This window comes from Euprymna scolopes, chromosome 14 (assembly GCF_053919585.1).
Source record: "Euprymna scolopes isolate OS-2025 chromosome 14, ASM5391958v1, whole genome shotgun sequence".
Classification (NCBI taxonomy): Eukaryota; Metazoa; Mollusca; class Cephalopoda; order Sepiida; family Sepiolidae; genus Euprymna; species Euprymna scolopes.
Window position 1 is genome coordinate 76,397,269 of NC_136495.1, and position 21,560 is coordinate 76,418,828.

At 33.0% G+C, this 21,560-nt stretch overlaps 1 protein-coding gene across 1 annotated transcript in view; it reads right to left on the reverse strand.

Annotated features, from left to right (window-relative positions):
- Positions 1-21,560, reverse strand: part of LOC145293101 (dynein axonemal heavy chain 3-like) — a 404,365-nt gene that overhangs the window by 356,046 nt on the left and 26,759 nt on the right. Inside the window, exons 5-9 of the mRNA XM_080139477.1 lie at positions 20,785-20,872; positions 15,946-16,060; positions 13,660-13,849; positions 7,929-8,004; positions 1,368-1,487 (exon numbers count right to left, since the gene is read on the reverse strand). Coding sequence (XP_079995603.1) covers positions 1,368-1,487; positions 7,929-8,004; positions 13,660-13,849; positions 15,946-16,060; positions 20,785-20,872 — 589 coding nt within the window. The remainder of the gene's footprint in view (positions 1-1,367; positions 1,488-7,928; positions 8,005-13,659; positions 13,850-15,945; positions 16,061-20,784; positions 20,873-21,560) is intronic.

Consider the following 21,560-nt stretch of genomic DNA (forward strand, 5'->3'; position numbering starts at 1 on the left):
CGTCGAGGTGGTACTAGTGCTTTGAGTTTGTCCGAGCACTTACCATTAAAGTACTTGTAAAACAGGCACAGAGATGCTACATTTCGGCGAGGGGACAGTGGTTGGAATTTGGTCGACAGTGCAGGACCTATCATAGTGTCGACTCTTCTTCACCCTATCCAAGAGCGAGAGACTTCCATATATTCCATACATGAGCCAATAGTGGCTTTGTAGAGATACAGGATACTTTCAGGTGCGAGTAATCTTCTAGCACAGTAGAGAGAGCCCACTTTCCTCGCAACAGTTGTTGGTGATTAGCACAATGTATTTGTTTCAATTCATGTTGCTCTCCCATCACTAGCAAAGATAGAGATGATGAATAAAATGGCCCTTCTTCAAATTTAAGTTATTTTCTTTTTGTTGTACTGCTTTTGATTCTGGAATAGGAATGCAGAGAGAGAGAGAGAGAGAGGGGATGGTAAAAGACCCCTCTGTTGTGGTTGAGCATTGAAGACACGGGATATGTCTGTTGGGGGGGGGGGCATAAATCCCCCAAAACAAATAAATAAAAAGAAATACACTAACAAAAAATGTAAAAGAAACTTTTGTTTATTTTCGTTAAAAGAAAAGAAATGACTTTTTTAGTGTGTGCAAAGGTGGCAGTCTGTATGAAAGAAGGAACAGAGGAAGAAGATGAAGAGAGCGTGAGAGAAAGAGTCTGACTAAGTGTTGTGGTAAAGTGAGAGAAAAAGAGAGTAAAGCAATGTACTTGCAACTTGTCTTTCTGCTGGTCTGATGTCCCTCTCTGATGAGAGAAGTTCTTCTTGACGTTTACATTTCTTTTGAGGCTCCCAGAGGCTTGCAAAAAATAAGTTTTTTAAATCGAGCCCTGATTGGTCAAAAATCCCTATTTTTGACGAAAAAACGTTCTTTTAACTACGTCGGCCATATCTCAAGCATCCTGTTCTTTTTTTTACCCATGAGGTTAGGTGTGGGTGAATGCTGTAATTCCCGCGCAAATGAATTTATAAATTTTAATGTGTATGTGTGTGTGCGTGTGTGTGTGTGTGTGTGTGTGTGTGTGTGTGTGTGTGTATGTGTGTGTGTGTGTTAGAAAAGTAAAATAAGAAACAGCACACGTCTTAATTTTGTTTTGTGACTTGTTGATTTGCATTTCATGACAGAAATATATTTGATAGTGACTGACATTCAGAGTGTGGCCTCCCAAGTATGGACCTCCCGTGTGGACGTTCCTCTTAAAGGGGAGATGATGCAACACATGACCCTGATTAGCAAAAACTTTCACTCCGATCCTTTCTTACCTAAAAAGAAAGAAGACGGCATCAATCACGTTTGTAGATGACAAGACCAAAAGAATCTTTACTTACTGATTGTACCAAATCTTTTGAAGTTCGTACATAATCGGGTTGATGCTGAATAGACATTTTTTATTGAATTCTTTCATCTCAATATAAATATCATGCCATGGAACGGGAGCGCGGATGACTCTGAAAATTACACAAATCAAACAAAATTAACAAAAGTGTAAAGTAAATTAGTATACTTAACAATTGTGTAAACTAAATTACTATACTTAACAAACGTGTAAACTAAATTACTATACTTAACAAATGTAAAAACTAAATTACTATACTTAACAAATGTAAAACCTAAATTACTATACTTAACAAATGTGAAAACTAAATTACTATACTTAACAAAAGTAAAAACTAAATTAGTATACTTAACAAATGTGAAAACTAAATTAGTATACTTAACAAATGTGAAAACTAAATTGCTATACTTAACAAATGTGAAAACTAAATTACTATACTTAACAAATGTGAAAACTAAATTACTATACTTAACAAAAGTAAAAACTAAATTACTATACTTAACAAATGTGAAAACTAAATTACTATACTTAACAAATGTGAAAACTAAATTACTATACTTAACAAATATAAAACTAAATTGCTATACTTAACAAATGTGAAAACTAAATTACTATACTTAACAAATGTGAAAACTAAATTAGTATACTTAACAAATATGAAAACTAAATTGCTATACTTAACAAATGTGAAAACTAAATTACTATACTTAACAAATGTGAAAACTAAATTACTATACTTAACAAATGTGAAAACTAAATTGATATACTTAACAAATGTGAAAACTAAATTACTATACTTAACAAATATAAAACTAAATTAGTATACTTAACAATTGCATAAACTAAATTAGTATACTTAACAGTTATGTAAGGTAAACTAGTATATTTAATAATTGTGTAACCTTAATTAGTATAACATACTTTAGGGTAATTGTGCCAACTCCGGGGTAATTGCGCCAACAAGCTAAAAATGCTCCTTTGGCAACCACGGATATAAAGAGCACTTTTTAGTTGGCGCAATTATCCCAAACAATAGCGTAAACAAGTGTTATTGTCTTAAAAGACTGAAAAGAAATAAGGCAAACATACAGTGATGATCATATTTATTGGCACGGTAAAATAAAAGTTAAATTTTGTCTAATAAATTCTAAAAAAGGGATTAAATTAAAGAAAATAACAAAGTATATTATGTATTTTTAACTGGCCTTTCCGATGCAGCAATCGGATTTTAGAAAAAATGAATAACAAAGGAACAACAAACATAATTGCAAAAAACCCTTGTTCAAAATTATTGGCACGATTTATTTAATAATCAATTGTATAGCCTTTGGCCTTGATTACCTTCCTCAGTCGCTTTTCATAGTTTACAACCAAGTTGTTGCACTCTTCAGTAGTAATTTTAGCCCACTCTTCCTGACAATAATCCTCCAATTGAATAAGATTCTTAGGCTTCCTTTGCATTACCCTCAATTTTAATGTTCTCCATAAATTTTCAATTGGATTAAGGTCTGGGCTTTGTGATGGCCACTCCAAAACATTAATATGATTGTCCTCAAGCCATTTCTTAGTCAGTTTAGCCGAATGCTTTGGGTCATTATCTTGCATGAACCACCAACGACGACCAAGTGAGAGCTCTTTAGCAGAGTCTTTCAGGTTTTCATCCAATATTTTAACATAATCTTCCTTTTTTATGCTACCTGTGACCTTAACAAGTCGCCCTGGTCCAGAGGCAGCAAACGATCCCCAAAACATCAAACTGCCTCCACCGTGCTTCACTGTGGCTATGGTGTTCTTAGGCAGGAAAGCTTCGCCAGATTTTCTGTAAATATAAGACACTTTATTATGGCCAAATAACTCTATTTTCGTTTCGTCAGTCCATAGAACACGTTTCCATAATGCAACATCTTTATCAATATGACGTTTTGCAAAGGCTAGCCTTGCTTTCAGGTGCATAGGCTTCAATAAGGGAGTCTTTCTCGGACGACATGCTTTTAAACCAGCTCTCTTCAAAACTCTACCAACTGTATGTCGAGATACATTCACTCCAGAGGTGCTCTGTTCATCAACAATCTCCCCAACAGAGATCCTTGGGTTTTGTTTTACTTGTCGAACAATTTTCCGTTCATCTCTTGGGGAAAGAATCCTTTTTCTCCCTCTACCCTCTAAACTCATAACGTGGCCTTGCGATTTGAACTTGTTTATTATGGCTCTAACAGTGGATTTGGGAAGGTTTAGCTTCTTTGAAATCTTATCATAGCCCTCCCCATTGGTATGGCATGCTACAACAAGCTTCCTGACGTCTTCGCTGTGTTCCTTAGTTTTAACCATGGCGATTGAAAATTATAATTTAGTCACTTATAATAGTTTAAATAAATCGCTATCTAAAAATTATCTGAAAAAAATTATTCACTGAATTATCGTTAAACAAGCATAATATGGCTATAAAAAAGTTCAGAAAGCACATAAACCGGAAATTGATTGATATTATACTGATACTAAAAGAAAAACAAAGCCGTGCCAATAATTTTGAACAAGGGTTTTTTGCAATTATGTTTGTTGTTCCTTTGTTATTTATTTTTTTCTAAAATCCGATTGCTGCATCGGAAAGGCCAGTTAAAAATACATAATATACTTTGTTATTTTCTTTAATTTAATCCCTTTTTTAGAATTTATTAGACAAAATTTAACTTTTATTTTACCGTGCCAATAAATATGATCATCACTGTATATATTTACTAAAATTACAAAAATAATAAGTTATCAGAGACTATTTTTGGATTGTAGATAATAATTTTCTATCCATAGTGTCGAGAAATGTCCATGTAGTGATGCAATAAGGTTGATCACCATAGCAATAAGATAATATTGGATTAACAAGATAATCCTGATTTTAATGCCATTAGTCAGAAATCACACACGAGTCAAGAAAATCAACCATTTCAAAAAGATGAAAATAAGAATTTATTTTTCGAAAATATATTGAAAAAGAAATATATTTCAAAGATTAGAATCTAACTCCATAAACTTAAAAATTGTGTGATTTAAATAAAAAATACTTAACAATTGTGCAAACAAATGTACGCTTAAAAGGCTGAAACGAAATAAAATAACAAAAGTATGTAGGTGGCAAAGAGGTGGCAAATTGTAGATTCTTTAGTGTCCTTGAACAAAAACCTGATAGAGAAGGAGAATTAGAAGTGTAGTAATTACGCTCCGTTTGTCTTGGAGGTAAGACGTAAGCATGGGTGGTGGTGGTGGTACGCTAGGGGTGGTATCAAGTCGTCTGGAAAGACATTTTTTTAAAAAAAACTACAAATCGCTGATGTGTTGGGTAATCTTCACATCTCGGCTATTGTGGGTGCCACCAATATCCTTAGAAAACCCCTTGATCTTTGAAATTCCTGGTTTGGGGCCAGGATTGAGAGATAGTCATTTGAGAATTAAACCCATCTCTTTTCAGGGAGACGTTATCAAATGAAACCAGGATTATCATTTTACCTACATTTTCAACAGTGCTGGTACCAGAGTATATCTATTTCGATCTTTACATAGCTTCTACTGCTTTATGGTCAACAAGAAGGAAAGTAGGTGCGTAATGTGTGAAGAAAAATGCTCTACTTAATAGTTGCATGAGAGAGTAAGTAACTATGATTAATGTACTTACGTTTTTTGTTGTTATTTTGTTTTTGCTAAAAAACATTGTAAAATACGTAAAGTAACGAAACTGTGAGAGAAACGTCATTTTGTAAGAAATGAAAGAAGCCATAGCAGACTTTTATGACGATTTATGGCAATGGCATGACTCGACCTTTACAAACGGCTTTCACGATTAGACGAAGTAATTGAAACGTAAAGCGAATTAATCACAGCTGGATTGGATATATGTCGACATGCAATTGACAGTTAAACTTAATAGAAAAAAAGGTTTTGCCGTATAAAAATTCGATGCAAGTCCAAAACTGCAATTCTGGTGGTAATTAAAAATAAAGAAAATGCAGAAAAGTCTGTATGATGTACGTACAAGTCACGGAACGAATGTAAAATCTTTTAAAAAATCATGTAATTTGATCAAGTAAGTTTTTTATTCAAGAAAATAAAATTTTACTAGTTTCTGATAAGGGAGAAATACGAGAAATGGACAGGGGCAGACAACTCATCTTATACTTTTGTTTCCCTTTGTTTCTTTTAAGGGCAGATAAACTTTATTTCTTTGTTTTGTTTTTTAAAGTAGATAATTTAAAATTAAAAAATGATATTAACTTATGAACATGTTTTTTTTTTTTGGAGGGAGTGGGGCTTTTTTAAATAGACATTTTTTTCAGAAAGCAAAACAACAAAATTAACACAACGTTTGTTCGAAGCGTCAGTTTATATAAGTTTAAAACAAAATTTGAAGAAAATTAAAAAATAAATGAAAAAAAATGTCTATTATGCGCTAAAAAGTATAAAATTTAAATTTCTTAAATAGAAAGAAAACTATTTGATTAATTTTTGTGATTTGTGGAATATATTATCTTCACTCTCATCTTTATTTCGTGATAAATATGTAAGGGATAAAGGTTTTTTCTTTTTGTTTTATCTCCATAAGTGCGTTTCTAGAACTGCAAATTCTTTTAATTGCAGAGGAAATTAAAAGCTAAAAAGATTCTGCCATTTTGTTTCATTGTAAAAGTAAAAGAAAGGAAATAAGTAAAAAGGGTTTCAAGAGAAATCATTGTCTGATTTTATTGTTTACTAGTATATATATATATATATATATATATATATATATATATATATATATATATATATATATATATATATATATATATATATATATATATATATATAAATTCATTTAACATCACTTGTTTAAAAACTCGATCTTCAAAGACAAGCTTCAAGCAATCAAGCAACTGAAGACTATTTGTGACAAAACACGAGACGGCAGTTACAAGTTAGCCATCATTTATTACCAAATTCCTCAACTCATAGCGACACCTAATGTAAAGTATTTTGAACTCTCACGGTTTAAATAAATAAACTTATTTTCGTTTTTAAGGACAACTGGTGTAGTTTAATAATAATTAAAAATAATTTAAATTAAATATAAATTAAATTAATCAACTTTGAATAATATTTCTAAATAGAACAATGAAGACAATTTTATTACCACACATAATTAGTTTATTATAAAAATAGAATTTTTTAATGTAATATGCAAATGACGTTATTCTTTGAATGTAGATTCCCTACGAATAAATTGTATATATAGAAATCATGCTGAAATATAAATGTGTAAATATCTGTTTTTAGCATGAAAATTAATTTGTGAAACAGTGTAGCTTTTATACATATTAATCAAATTGTGAACAAACAAACAGACATGGATTACGACTTTATTATAATACAAGCAAGAACGTCTGGACGGTCCACAGAGTTGTATAACAATGCAGATAGATTGATTTAAAGAAGAAAAACTTTAAGTTATTTGAACTGAGAAGAAAACAGTTTTTAAATTATTATTTAAATTATTATGTTGTTTGTTTCTATTCATTACGGTAGGAGATGTTTTGTTATTTTTACTTTAAAAAGTGTCGAATAAGAAAAAATAGTTTTGCTGTATAAATGGGAAAATCAAAAACTTTAAAGACACGTCGCCATTTTTGTTTTATTTTAAAACGAAAACAAAAGAAGGAAAGAAAATAAGTAAAAGAGGTCTCATGTTTCTGAATTTTTTAGATGAGGATTGATTATTCGTATTATTTGGATTTTTCAGACTACTGTTCTCACCTAGAGCTTAAGTTCACAACGTTTCAACCTATGTAACTTTCAACCTTCTTCGGGTGTATCTTGTCGAACTCGGGAATCTTTCTGTTGAATCTGCACGGAATTTCAAACCGAACTCTTTATTTAATCCACAAAGGTAGCGTGCTCTCATTTTGTAGCCATGACTTGGTAGAAGTCCTAAGTACTTTACAATTGTATTTTGAGTGTTGCTCGCTCTGAGTGTAACTTTATAACTGATTTTTACCAAGTACTGTCCACTACACCAAGGGTCCTTTCGTAAAATACAGTTAAGTTACACTCTTCTAGAGGTTAAATGTTCAATTCTCAATGTAGACGATACTCAAAATACAATTGCGAATTACTTAGAACTTCTACCTAGTCATAGCTGACGGAATGAGAGCATGCTATCCTTGTGGATTAATTAAAGGGTTCTGTTCGAAATTCCGTGCAGATTCCTGCGTTCTACAAAAAGATTTCCGAGTTCAATAAGACATACCTAAAGAATGTCGGAGGTTACATTGTCCGAAACGTTGTTCTAATAACACTCAAGATGAGAACAGTAGTCTGAAGAATCCAAATAATACGTATAACTAATCATCATTTCAAAAATTAAAAATCCTTTTCTCATTTACTGTTAATGAATTGATTTAAATAAGGAAAAAATATTTGAACTGATAAAGGAAACCGTTTCTAAAATGCTTCATTGAATAAATATCTTTGTTTCTATTCATTATAGTAACTATTTAAAAAAAAAGATTATTTAAAAAAATGTCCATGCTCTAACCTCTGAGGGAAAGAGTGAGGTATCCAATCTATATGAAGCCGGGCTTTCTCTTTCGGGTCCTTCAAGATGTAATCCACTGCAAATGAGAGAAGACGATCATTTACAAGTCGTAATCATAATTGTTAGTCTCAAAGGTTATTAGTTTTTTGTTGTTGTTGTTTTTTTTTCTTTTGTTTCTTGTAAGTCTATTATAAGAAATTCAGGAATAATTAACACACACACATAATACACATATACGTATACAAACGCATAGAAACACACACAATACAGAGGGACGGCTAGTATATGACGTGGCATAATGGAGTGTGCATATATCTCCACTGGACGATCTGTAAAAACGTTGAATATTGAATGCAGCAGCAAGTCCTGTGAACATGTTTACCAGAAAGAACAGTTGGAAATAAGTCATACACCATTCACTATAACTACGTAATCTCTACAGCTACGTACCTTGAAAACAGAGCTATAAAACCTGACATAGTGATATGGGCCAAAAAGGAGAAGAAAAAACAACCTTAGTAGAAGTTAGTGTCCCCCAACGACGTGGGGTTCAAAAGAGATGAGAGGGAAAAGATAACGAAATACCAAGGTCTTATGTGTGCCATGAAAAGGAACTAGAATCTTAAGCAGGATTTCTTTCATTCTAGTAATTATAGGAGCGACTGGATTCATGATAAAGAATTTCAAATACTATCTGGCAAAGATACCCGGTGAACCAAGTGCAAGAGAGAGTCAAACAATTGCACTTTTTGAGACGGTCAGAATATTTAACAGATCAATTAGTTGGAATAAATGAGATAACGGTTGAATGTTTGTCATCCAGTGTATGGCTCATCCTCAGCTTGAACGAACTGATAAGAAAATTGTAAAGAAATACATACACACACATACATATATACACATATACACACAGCCACGCACATACATACATACATACACACACTCATACATACATATACATATACGTATACATAGTACAGAATAAGTCATGATAAAAATGAAAATGGACAGATTAAAAAAACAAAAAATTGAAGTTAGATATTTAAATGTTTCTTTTGGGTCCTTAAATTGATATGAAAAGGAATTAATGAGGAGAAGAGTGCGTATAATGATCAATACGAGAAGGAGGGGGAGAAGGAGAAGGGGAGTAAATGGGGAAAATGTGGTCACTGTTCTTATAGGAGTTTTTGAGTTCGCGTTGACTTATTATTTTGATATAGACTTTGAAACGATTTTCATTAGTCGAAAATACTTTGACGCGTTCCTGTGAAAACTTACTTTTGGAAGTGACAAAAAGAGCGAATATAAACGAAGCGGAAAAAGTAAGATAGTATCAATTAGAACCATTTGCTTTTAAGCATTCGTCAGAATCATTTCACGATTAAGCTGCTAAACCCTTCTTAAAAAAAACATTTTTTTCAGGTTTGATCCTTTTTCTGCTTTAATTCTTTTAGGAAAAATGTTTATTTTTGGCTTTATTCACTATTTTTATTTTTTGTTTTCTGGTGTCTTTGCGATCTCCTGACACTTTTGTTGGTTTCTACCAACTTTTATCCAATAAAATACAAATGGATAAACATGAAGCATTCTTGATTAACGCTGCCAAAACCTAAAATGCCTCCCGTTTTAGCCGCTTAAATCAAATCGAGCCACGTAGTTGTCCGGAAAACCCTACAGGTTATCTTCAATAAGTTTTCACACTTTTATTTGTATAGGCGTTTAAATTATAATCACAGACTCTTGAAAATTCAGTATGCTGTCGTTACACATCTTATGAGATGACTGACCAATTTTTAGGATTTCAACTTCAAATGAACAGCTACAGTAGGAATTGGAATACACCCTACTAAAGCCTGGTTGTTACAGCTGGTGAATTTCAAAAATGCAATCTGGACGTTAGGACACTTTTAGAAGAACGATATGTAATAAAATTCTGTTTAAACTTGGAAAAAATGCCACAAAAACGTATGGAAGGTTTCAAATTGCTTTTAGACTATCTTGCATGAATTTAGCATCAGTTTTTGGGTGGCATAAGAGATTCAAGGAAAGCAGGGAATCTGTGAGGGATGACGAGAGGTATGGGGGGAGTAAGGAAGTCAGAACACCAGAGTTGATTGGCAAAATAAAGAATTTCATGGATAAGGGCCGTCATATAGAATGTGTGTCGATAGAAACAATAAGTGCACAGTTTGATGTCAGTGTGGGAACTGTACACACAATTATTTGCAAGGAACTGAAAATGTGGAAGATTTGTGCAAATGTACAAGTCCGCAACTTCATCTTTATCACAGATTATTTGACCAAGATGGGCATCAAGGCATTTCCTCACTCTCTCTATAGTCTATACCTTGCTTCCTGTAACTTTTGGTTATTCCCTAAGCTCAAGGAAAACCTTAGAGGTTGTTGTTATGAGACAATTGAGGAGATACAAGAGGCTGTGACGAGGGTCATTGACATGCTCACACAAGAGGACTTCCATGGGGTCTCCCAGAAGTTGTTGGAACAGTACAAGTGCATTGCAGCCAGAGGAGATTACTTCGAGGAGGACCAAAGTTTCATATGTGTACTATCAATAAAAGTGTCCATATGAAAAAAGTCTGGAATCTTATTGAAGGCACCTCTTACATTCAAGAATTTTACTCAAACAGAAATAAAACATGATATTTCGAATTTTCTGGTTTGTGCTTGTTTTAGTATTGACATGATCAAATTCCGCAGCACAAGTAAAAAATGTATCTTCACAGTTCTCATAATTCACACAGTGACTAAATCATTATTTGATTCTACAAGATAAATGTAAACTACTACATTCACATGAATTAAATATTTTATTTATATCGGAAATTGTGTCGAGTGCCTTTAATATTCCTATTACTATTGCTACTACTTCTACTGCTGCTACTGCTATTAATACTATTACTACGATTACTGCTGTTATGATCATCAGCATCATTTAATTCTCATTCTGACATGGGGCATCAACACAGCTTTGCGAGTTTCGCTTCTGGATCCTTTCACAGCAGCATTTTCATTTCTTTTTTTTTCTAGGGGTATGCACATTTTCTTTTAATTATTATAATTATTTAATTATTAACGGTGGTCTACCTTCAAAATTTAACGAACTAACTTAACTAGTTCCTAAAACAAAACATAACATAACAAAACAAAATTACCTAAGTTTAGAAGGATTCCTGCTTCATTACAATAGTTTCAGGGTTGATTAAAATATTTCTTCATTAACGGTTTTTTTTTCATTTATTACCTTCCTTTATTTGGGGAAACATGCACATGTTTGTCCATTATGCACATTTATTTAGCGTTAACGTGCTTTTCAGTATTTCTTTTCATTGATGAGGGACATCAATTCTTTACTTACTGACCTCTTTATGAAATAAAACAAAACAAATTTAGCTGAGTCTACGACAATACGCTAGATAGCCATAGTTTCAATTGTTTTTGAGAGAAGGGATATTTTTACGAATCTGTTCTGGTTTTATATCAACTTTCCACCAGATAACGCCGGTACACAAGTCCTTCTAGTAAATTAATATAGATGAAAATTAAATTCTAATTTACAAATAAAATGTAAAAAATAATCTGATTTCTTTCTTTCAAATCGTAACGAGCTTACATCAACGAACATTTTCTAATTATGTTTTATGAGGTACAAGTTTGAACAATCCTTCTTGGTTATTATTATTTACAAGGTTTCAGCCAATGTCACCTCCGACCTTCTTCGGGAATCATTCTGTCTAAATGGAATTTAAAAGTTAGCCTTTTATTTAACCCCAAGAGTATATCTCGTTTCGTCAGCAATTACTGGGTAGAAATCTAAATGCTTAATATCGCCCGTACTGAAGATTGAACCTTCAAGCTCTAGAAGACTGCCATTTAGAACTGACTAGCAAAATTACTCAGCATTGCCCGGGACATAGATGTAACATATTCTATTAAAACTTCTATCTCTTCTCTATCTTTCTCGCTTTCCCCTTCCCCGGAAACCTCCCTCTCCCCCCCCCCTCTCTCTCTCTCTCTACCCACGTCCAACTCTGCCAAATCTATTTCTCTTTCTGGACACACATACAACTCTACTTTATACAGATTCATCGAGAAACGAGTCGGCATAAAAGAATTATCCCCTTAATAAAAAATCAGGGTTACTTCCTTTTAGTTAGTACATATTCCAGCTGGAAGAAACGACCCTCTCCCTGACAAAATTTGCGCCAGGTTAGGATGAAAGAATGAATGTTTTTTTTTACTAAATTTTAGATATTATTCATTCGGGGCAACGCCAATCAAGAAAACATAAATTTTCTGGGTATTTGTTTTGTTCTTCTTTTGTATTTTTTTTATTTTTTATTTTTTACTTTTAGCCAGACATACAAACATATGCACAGTCATACAAACATATGCACAGACAACTTCCTGTTATATTTTAGATTATTACTCAACACAATTCCTGTATGAATTTTGGTACTTTTAAACTTGTTCTCTTGAGTTCAACAGAACACACTAAGACTGGAGGTTACATCGGTCAAAACGTTTTAAGAATAACACTGAAGCTGAGAACAGGAGTCTGATTAATTCAAATCATCCAAATTATTAATCCTCATATCAATAATATTGAAACTGTTGTCGTTTTGCAGGCCGATAATAATCAAGGCAAACACACAGTGATATAGTTAACAAAAATGTATTAGCTAAAGTATTGGATATTGACCGGGCAATGCCGAAACGTGTGCTGATTGACGATTATTATAATCATTCAAGGCAAAAGGTTTTGTTAGCTAAAATACGTTTTAGAATAATCAAAATAGTTAAAATAAATATTTATTTATCTTAATTTAGGAATGTTAACTTAAAAAGTTTATCATAAAAATTTAGTTGAAAACTTATAAATAATAACATGTAAAAACATCAGGTGATTGTCTTAGTGACATATATTAATGACGTCATTTAGAGGGGGTGATGGTCTGTTTGAGATACGTGGAAATTAGTTAAAGTCAGTCGGAATCGGGAGAGAAAAAGAGACGTTCGACAAATTGTAATGGCTCCGAGTAGAGGGTCAGAAATGGCGACGTAAAGGAGCGTAAGACCAGCGTTGCAACTTTCCAAGAGGGAGGGGAAACACTCTGGGATGAAAAGTTGCCGAAAATAAAACTTGAGCTTTTGTCGTTCTTGTGGAGAATTTTCATTACAGCTTCTGTCAAGACAAGACACAAGATGGACCAGATATGTTTCCCGATTGGCCAGATGTGGAAATCCCAAATAAATGCTATTCGCACTTGTGTTGTAAAGGTATTTATGTATCTTATTGTTCCGTCATGAACTGTATTTAAATGCACATACGCACACAACAAACTGTAGATTAGACGATCACACGTATATATAAACTCACATAGAATTACAGCACTAGATGGTCATAGCTGCACTAGACGATAATAGAAACAAATGAATATATACACGATTTACATCCCCACATGTTATACAGACTCCCACAATATTACAAAAAGTATGTTACAGAAGTACACGTCATCATTCTAGGACCATAATTGCCACGAATTGAGACACAATAACATGTTAGTGTAACTATAGTGATAGTTTCTGGGGAAGTTCATTATTCCTGAAATAGGTATATTAGGTATATCAGGTTAGCCCATAACAGAAATATAACAATTCAAGTCAAATAGAAATAGCCACTTTTCACCGGAACAAGAATGTAGAAACTTACCGATTGCCTTCCGTAGGCTGAACTCATAATTCTCATTCACTTCCGTTTGTAGTTCTTTCCTCAAGTTGCTTAACATTAAACTGTTTAAATATTTGTCTGGAATCAATTTATGGATTTTGTTCTGCCATTCTTTTGGCGAAACAGCCAACATGCTCGACTTGATGCCATGATCAATATAATAATAATATCTCTGAAATGTTAAAAATTACATTTTATCCGAGTTTGGTGAAAATCCAAAAAACTTTCAGTTATAAATATTTAAAGCACGTGTAAAGGAAACAGTCGATAAATTAAGTTTTTCCTTGCCAAACACAAATAAGAAATTTTAAAATGTTTTCGTTTTTTTTTCTATCATTTTCATCGTAATGAAATTATTTTTGTATTGTTTGGATTATTCGAATTACTATGCTCGTTTTGTTATTTTCACATTATTTTCCGTGGATGTAATGTTCTTCACTAGTATTTTGTCGAACTCTGAAATTTTTCTGTTAAATTCGGTAATTTCTATTATTTAATTCGTGTGGGCAAAAATCTTAAGTAATTTCGTAATTGAATTTTCTTAGAAAAATTTCTAGAAGAATGTCACTTACAACTCAATGTTATCTTTATCCGTTACACCAGAATTGCAGACAATTCTAGTATGAATTTTAGGAGCCTTATATATAGCTATATTATACTATAGACTTGTGTGTGTGTGTGTGTGTGTGTGTGTGTGTGTGTGTGTGTGTGTGTGTGTGTGTGCGTGCGTGCGTGTGTGTGCGTGCGTGGGTGTGTACTAGCAGAGGTGACAGAATCAATAATTGTATCGGAATCGGAAAAATATTGGAATCATCTCATGAATATATATATATATATATATATATATATATATATATATATATATATATATATATATATATATACTCATGACCAAAAAAAAAAAAAAAAATGGGCCAAGAGTGAAAGAAGGAAGAAATCGATTTTTCAATATTTTTCCATGAATTTTTGCTAATTTTAACTGAAAACTTCTATTTTCCAGATCATTATTATTATAGCATATAATAATAAGTGAAAAAATGAATCCCCAAAATGGTAAGACCGCATCTTAGCGGGGATATAAAAAACCGAATTGCAGGATTAAGGCAGTCCGAAATGACTTACAAGCAGATTTTTTTATATTTTAAGAAAGGAAAATGTGAAAACATCTATTTCTGCGAATTATTTAAAGGTTCAAAGTCGAACGCTTGGTAAAAGGGAAATCTGGATCTGGTCGCCCTAGAGCATCCACTTTGAAGGACGACCACAGTCTTAAATTAACTGTTTTGAAGGATCGAAAGAAAATTTATGCTGACCATAGCAAAGAATTAAAACAGGGACTGGAAAATCTCTTTCTTGATATGCAATATCTAGACGAATGAAAGAAATGTGATTTTCTTCTAAAAGGCGTGCAAAGAAGCCATTTTTATCTAAGAAGAACATCAATGATAAAAAGAGATTTTTCTCGTGTAATGGCAGGAAGGATACAAACGGGTTCAGCAATGTTTTCCGGTTAGATAGAATCAAGATTTTTTTCTTGTTAGTGATGCTCCCGATGCTTCTGAACGGTGCAATCGAAGAACTGGAACATGATTCTCGCCAAGTTGCATAAAATGACAGTTAAACACGAGAATGAAGGGATAATGGTATGAGGAACTTTTACTGCAGCAGGAGTTGGGGAACTTATTAGATGTGAGAAGTCAATCAATGCAAAGGAATACATTCGAATGTTAGAAACAGGACTGTTACCAAGTATCCAGAAGTTGGGAATATCCCAGAACATTATTTTTCAACATAATAATGCCCCTGCACACACTGCTAAAGTCACAAAAAAATGTTTTTCTGATAATTCAATTAATGTGATATATTGATATGAATCTTTTTAATATTATTTTACTTCAGTTTATTTTTATCAAATAAGTCTGTAAAAAATGAACGAAATTAATCAGTTATTTGGTTTCTAAGAAAATTTTAATAAATTGCGTTCTTTCCATTGTTTACTTCAAATTATGTATAAATAACATATGGTTATATTTTTTCCCCTTTTAGCTTTTTTGAGTTCGACAAGATACACATGAAGAAGATCCAGGGTTACATTAATCGAAATGTTGTGCGAATAACACTCAAGATGAGAGCAGTAGTTTGAATAATCCAAATAATCCGAATTATTAATCCTCATCTCAAAAATTCATAAGCATTTTATTTTTAGTCAATCATTATTATTTACGTGCATTGATTAATCATTTTAATAAATGTGTTTTTAAAACTCACCTTAAGATCTTGTTCTGATGGTTCACCTACCACTTGTTTTTGCTCATCTTCAATCTGTTTCATAATCATCAGCTGCTGATGAGGGGATAAAGGGGGACCTTCACGTTTCACAATTCTGCACAGAAAACAAAAAAGAAAACAATTTAGACAGGAAAATACAAATATTTAGGTTCAATATGACATATTTAAAAAAGAAAATGAGAAAAGAAGCACTACTCTCAGGCTAGCAAATGCCTACATCTCCTTTTCTCTGACCAACGATTAGTTCTATGAAGGCAACAAAAAAAGTAACTTCAAGTCAAAAATTAACTATTTTATTTGTTTTTGAAATACCATGTTTACAAGGAAAAAATTGTACTCGTTAACTCTGCTTTCTCATCCCTTCCCCCCTCTCTCTCTCTCTCTCTCTCTCTCTCTCTCTCTCTCTCTCTCTCTCTCTCTCTCTCACTGCTTCAAACATGTTGCTTAAAGTCAGGTGAATTTTTTTACCCCAGTGAGAGCGTAGAAATACTTGGGCGTGGAATTATTCCATCCAGTGAGATGGAAACACATAGATCTCGTTAGATAATTCCTCTAGGAGAAATGTAACATTTATATACTGACGTTTTGACACTGAAGCACTGGAGGAGGAAGGCCTTCTTAGTACTCGTCACAAATTTATGTAGAGCTGGAGACTTAAACAAAAATTTCCAAACCTACAAATATAAAGAGAGTGGAAAGGTTCTGCATATCACCTTAAGTAATCCAATTTATCAAATCTCCATTACTAACGATTACTACGATATTATCCCATTGATTACTGTACACGCAATAACCCTTATCCTCGAGTGACCTCCGGGCCTTGATAAGTGGTGACTCTCATGTAAAAAAAAATCACCTGGATTTGCGTTCCTCTTTGTTTATTAGCTAAGCGAAGTGATATAATCACAGGCATATTTCAAAGAATGTCGGTCCACTATCTCTCTTTCTCTCTATTTGGTAAATTTGAGAACACTTGCTACTACTCTGGGCCACGCTTGTAATAAAAGATTCAGGGTACAGGTTTGCATGGTAGTACAGGGGCCCTAACTCTTAGGTAGTGCTAATAGGAGCTGCTCTTTTAACAGTTGCATAATATTAGGATAATTGTAGTGCGATGTCGTGCATGGAAAGAAACCCTGTAATAGGCTCTGCCGAGACTACAACCCCATAAATAAAGATCAGGCTAACAGTCTATTTGTAACAACTTTGTTTTTTCTAACATCAACAAACACTCATTTTCTCCAACTTCCTCCATCTAAAATTATTATTAATATAGGTGCAACATCTTCTGTCGTTTTTTTTTACAAAGGAGTCACCACTTATCAAGGCCCGGAGGCCACTCGAGGATAAGGTTTAATGAGTACATAGGTTTAGGAACATGCTGCAGTCATATTTAGTAGTGGAAATTTGGTAAATTGGATTATTTAAGGAGATGGCTCATCAAGAACTTGTTCACATTGGACTTGAAGACAACCATATTGTAGTCAGTTGGAAGCCAGGAAAACGGAACAGAGTTCCACAGGCGTGCAGTTCTAAGAAAGAAGCTTTGTTCATGGAATCTACGTTTAGGTTTAGGCACAGATAAAGAGTGGTGAGAATTATTGATAGTGGCTTCAGCTAAATGAGTATTTTTCGTAAAAGTCAGGACAGAGGGGGACAGTAGATTAGAGCTCAATGATGGCTGCGCTTTGCTCTTTTATTTTGTCAATTGATTGAATGATCAGTACTAGAGAAGCAAATGCCTGCACCAATTTTTTCACAGATCAATAGTCAGCACCAGGCAAGCAAATGCACTTCCTACTATTTCTCAGACCAAACGCTATTGTCTTCCTTCCTTGTATCACTACCATTGCCTTCCTTGAAAACAATGGTCCGTTTATTTTGTAACCAATACAATTCCAATTAGTCATGGAATTGCAAATGTAACACTGCAATATAGTAACGGTTGCACTTTTCTTCAAAATGCAGAAATGAATTCAATTAGATAATGTTGCATATTGGAACCCTACATCAGTAATTAGAGATTATGTTAAACTAGTATGAATTTTAGTGAGAATCACATTAGTACATGTCAGGATAACTTGGTGGTAAATGGAAATATACCCAACAGCAAGTAGAGTAAACGAGGAGGTAGTCAAAGGTTAACTCACTAGAAAAAACGTGCTATCAGTAATTAGAGATCATGTTAAACGCAGGTGTCGAATGATCTGTCATTAAGATGGTGTCATGTATTTAGGGAACAGAACAGTTTTTTTGCCAGTACCTCGTTCGTACAATACATACGAGATGTTCCTGATAATGTAGAGAAAATATAAGCGAATGTTTTCTCAATGTCCGCCCGTTTGCGTCTCTCAATTGACAAAGTTAGAAAAAAAAAGTTAGGAAGTAATTAATTAGATATTAGTTAGTCTCTTCTTCCATAAGTGAACTCTCTCTATTTAAATAAAACCTTGAAAATTCCGCAAGTCTTCATTTGTGTTTTCATGCGTGATTAGGTTCATTTTAAGTTAAACAGAAGATCAACAACTAGAAGAGGATGACGATGAGGCATGAATGAAAGAAGTGACTATGAAAGAAAGAGCAGCACGGATAAACACCACAAGTCTCCAATGTGTATTTATGCATGATGAGTTTTTTTCATCTAACTAAACAAGGAAGGCCAGGGATCCACAATAATGAGGAAATCATGAATGAGTAAAAAAGCAACTATGAGAGAAAGAGTAGATGCATCCGACAATTGAGATCTAAGTGAATGTTGCATGTGTGTCGCCATCATTAATAAAAGTAAGTAATAAGTAATTAGTAACGTGGTCTTTCCCCCAAAAACATTTTATTTCTCTCTAAATAAAACCTTTGGAGCATCAGCAAGTCTCCATTGTGTTTCCATGCACAAATAGTTTTGTTCGTCTAGCTAAACAGATGAGATTAAGGGTTAAGGATCAACAATCCTGAGAGGATCACGGCCAGTCATGCACGCTGAAAGAAACGACTATGAAAGAAAGAGCAGCACTGATAAATACCCCGTGCAACGTTATGTATAAAAATACTTTGTTTTGCTGCTTTTTTTTTTGATCCCTCACGGGTAAAAACGCACATACACAAAAGTGGGCGTTTGATGTAAACAACCATGTGCAAACTTTTGTGTAACATTAAAAGAATCATGTGAAAGTAATTTTTTAAAAAATCGTTTTTTTTAACTAATTTCAAATTAGATTATAAATAAATACACAAAATATGTCAATTTTGCAAAATAACTTAATATCAGTAGCATACAAAATAACTTAATATCAGTAGCGTACTAAACTTCTTTAGAGCAGGGGCTCAAGTGAAAAAAATATACATAGTAATGGTATGGCGCAGGTCTATAATATATTTCTCTGAAAAGGGCACTTTTAAAACAGGAGTAAAAAGGCATATGCTTGGGCAACCCTAGTATCCACCATCTGTACGTGCCTGATAAATATATTCAATTGTTCACATGTTTGTAAGAATAACATAAAACAAATAAACAAAAAATTTGCTGAAAATATCCATTGTTAAAGCGATAAGTATGTTATGTAGATTCACAAGAAAATCCCTGCAACAAATATGTTTGTTTATATATATATATATATATATATATATATATATATATATATATATATATATATATATATACGGAGAAAATGAAATTCAAAACATGAGGTTAGAAAGAACGACCACGTGCGGACGGATTTGTATTTCTTTTAAATAAACAAATATTAATTTATTTAGTTTTAAATTTTCCGCTCATAACAAAGCCTTCATCAGGATTTTTATTTAAGAAACAATACAATATATTTTTTCTTTTTTGTTTTTCTTACGTGCCATGATGTAGTTTGGCAGAGTTTGTTTGTCGAACATAGTGATTGTGTATTGTCATAAAAAGGTTGCATAACGTTTACTTATGCACTTAGGATCAAACACGTCTCTACATGGTTCTTTGTAAAGTTTTAACTCTTGATCCTCGTACTCAACATTGATTTAGTCTCTGAATCAAAGGTCAGCAAGGGTTGGATTTGGCCCACGAATGTATTTTGATTGGTCCCCGAGCCTACAAATAACCATTTTTAACATGAGAGACGAGGCTTTCGAATTCCACAAATTGCCTCTTGTTATCTTCCTCTTATTCACCCAGCAGAATTTGAATAATATGACTGCAAAAACACGATCCAAACGCAATCACCACTATTTCTGCATAAAATATGAAAAATAAATATAAATTACAAACTGAGAGCCAATTTGATTGACCGACCGGCGACAGACATCAGGTGGAGACGACATTAAAGGGATAATGTTATCTCAGTCAGTTTCTATTTCATGTCTCAAGAATGTGTGGATGTTACCACATGTGTACGTATCTAAGTGTATATGCTTACAACTATTTGTACGTGCACGTATGTGTGTTTCGTTTTATTTTAGTGAGTGCGTGTGGTTTGTTTGTGGTACAATTTTCAATAACAGTTTCAAATATACACGTCATAATTTCACCCATTTCACTTTCGTTGATATTTTTTATTTTGAAATAGTTTGACGTTTTTTGGGGAAAACTAACTTTATTTTTATGTAAATTTTAGATTTTATTTGTTTTTTTCTGATTTCTCAAGATTAATTTTCATTATGGTTTTAAACATTTAGGTTAACAGAGGTTTGCATACGTAATTTTCCTTATTTTATTAATGACCTTTACCCGGCCTGCAATCCATAAGTATAACACGATCTGGCCCACAGGGTCGTATGAGTTGCTGATTCCTGGTTTAAACAAAGAACAAAAAATTACAAGAAAATAATAACACTTACTCATGGATTGAGTGTTTTCTCACCAGTTGAAGAGACGATTTACTTCTTGCAAAAACCTTTTTAGGACTTCCTGTAGTCGTCTTGGAGACTAGGAAAGAAAATGTTGCTTTGAATCAGTTATGAGGGACAAAAGGGTTACAATTTGTTTTGTCAATAATAAAGATGATTTTCTTAATCTTTTCAATTATTTCTATTAGTTCCATAATACAAATGGGATTCGATTTTAATATAAAAAATGACACACTTTTTAATAAAAAAATTACACTTTTAATTAAAAAATGACACTTTTAATAAAAAAAATGACACTCTTTAATACAAAATAACACACTTTAATAAAAAAAAAAATGACAGACTTTTAATGAAATTATACATTTTAAAAATTAAAAATGAAACATTTTTAATTTTTAAAATGGCACACATTTAAATAGTTGTTATATCTTTTTAATATTCCTAAACTCTCATGTATATCTTGGTGCAGCATTCACTTGGGCAATCTGAGCCGGCCTTTTTCATACAAGTAAAACCAATTTAGAGATAGTAAATTTACACACGTCCAAACCAAAATTTTTTTTTTAATGGGGCGGAGGTCACTACTTATCAAGGGCAGGAGGCTACTTTAGGATAATGGTTAATTGTTAGATTATGAGCAATATATTCAGTAATGGTGGAACTTGGGTATGGTTGGATTATCTAAATAGACTACTCAATAGGAATTTATCCACATTAGATTTGAAGATGACCTTGTTATAGTCAGCTGGGAAGCAGCCACATGGTAC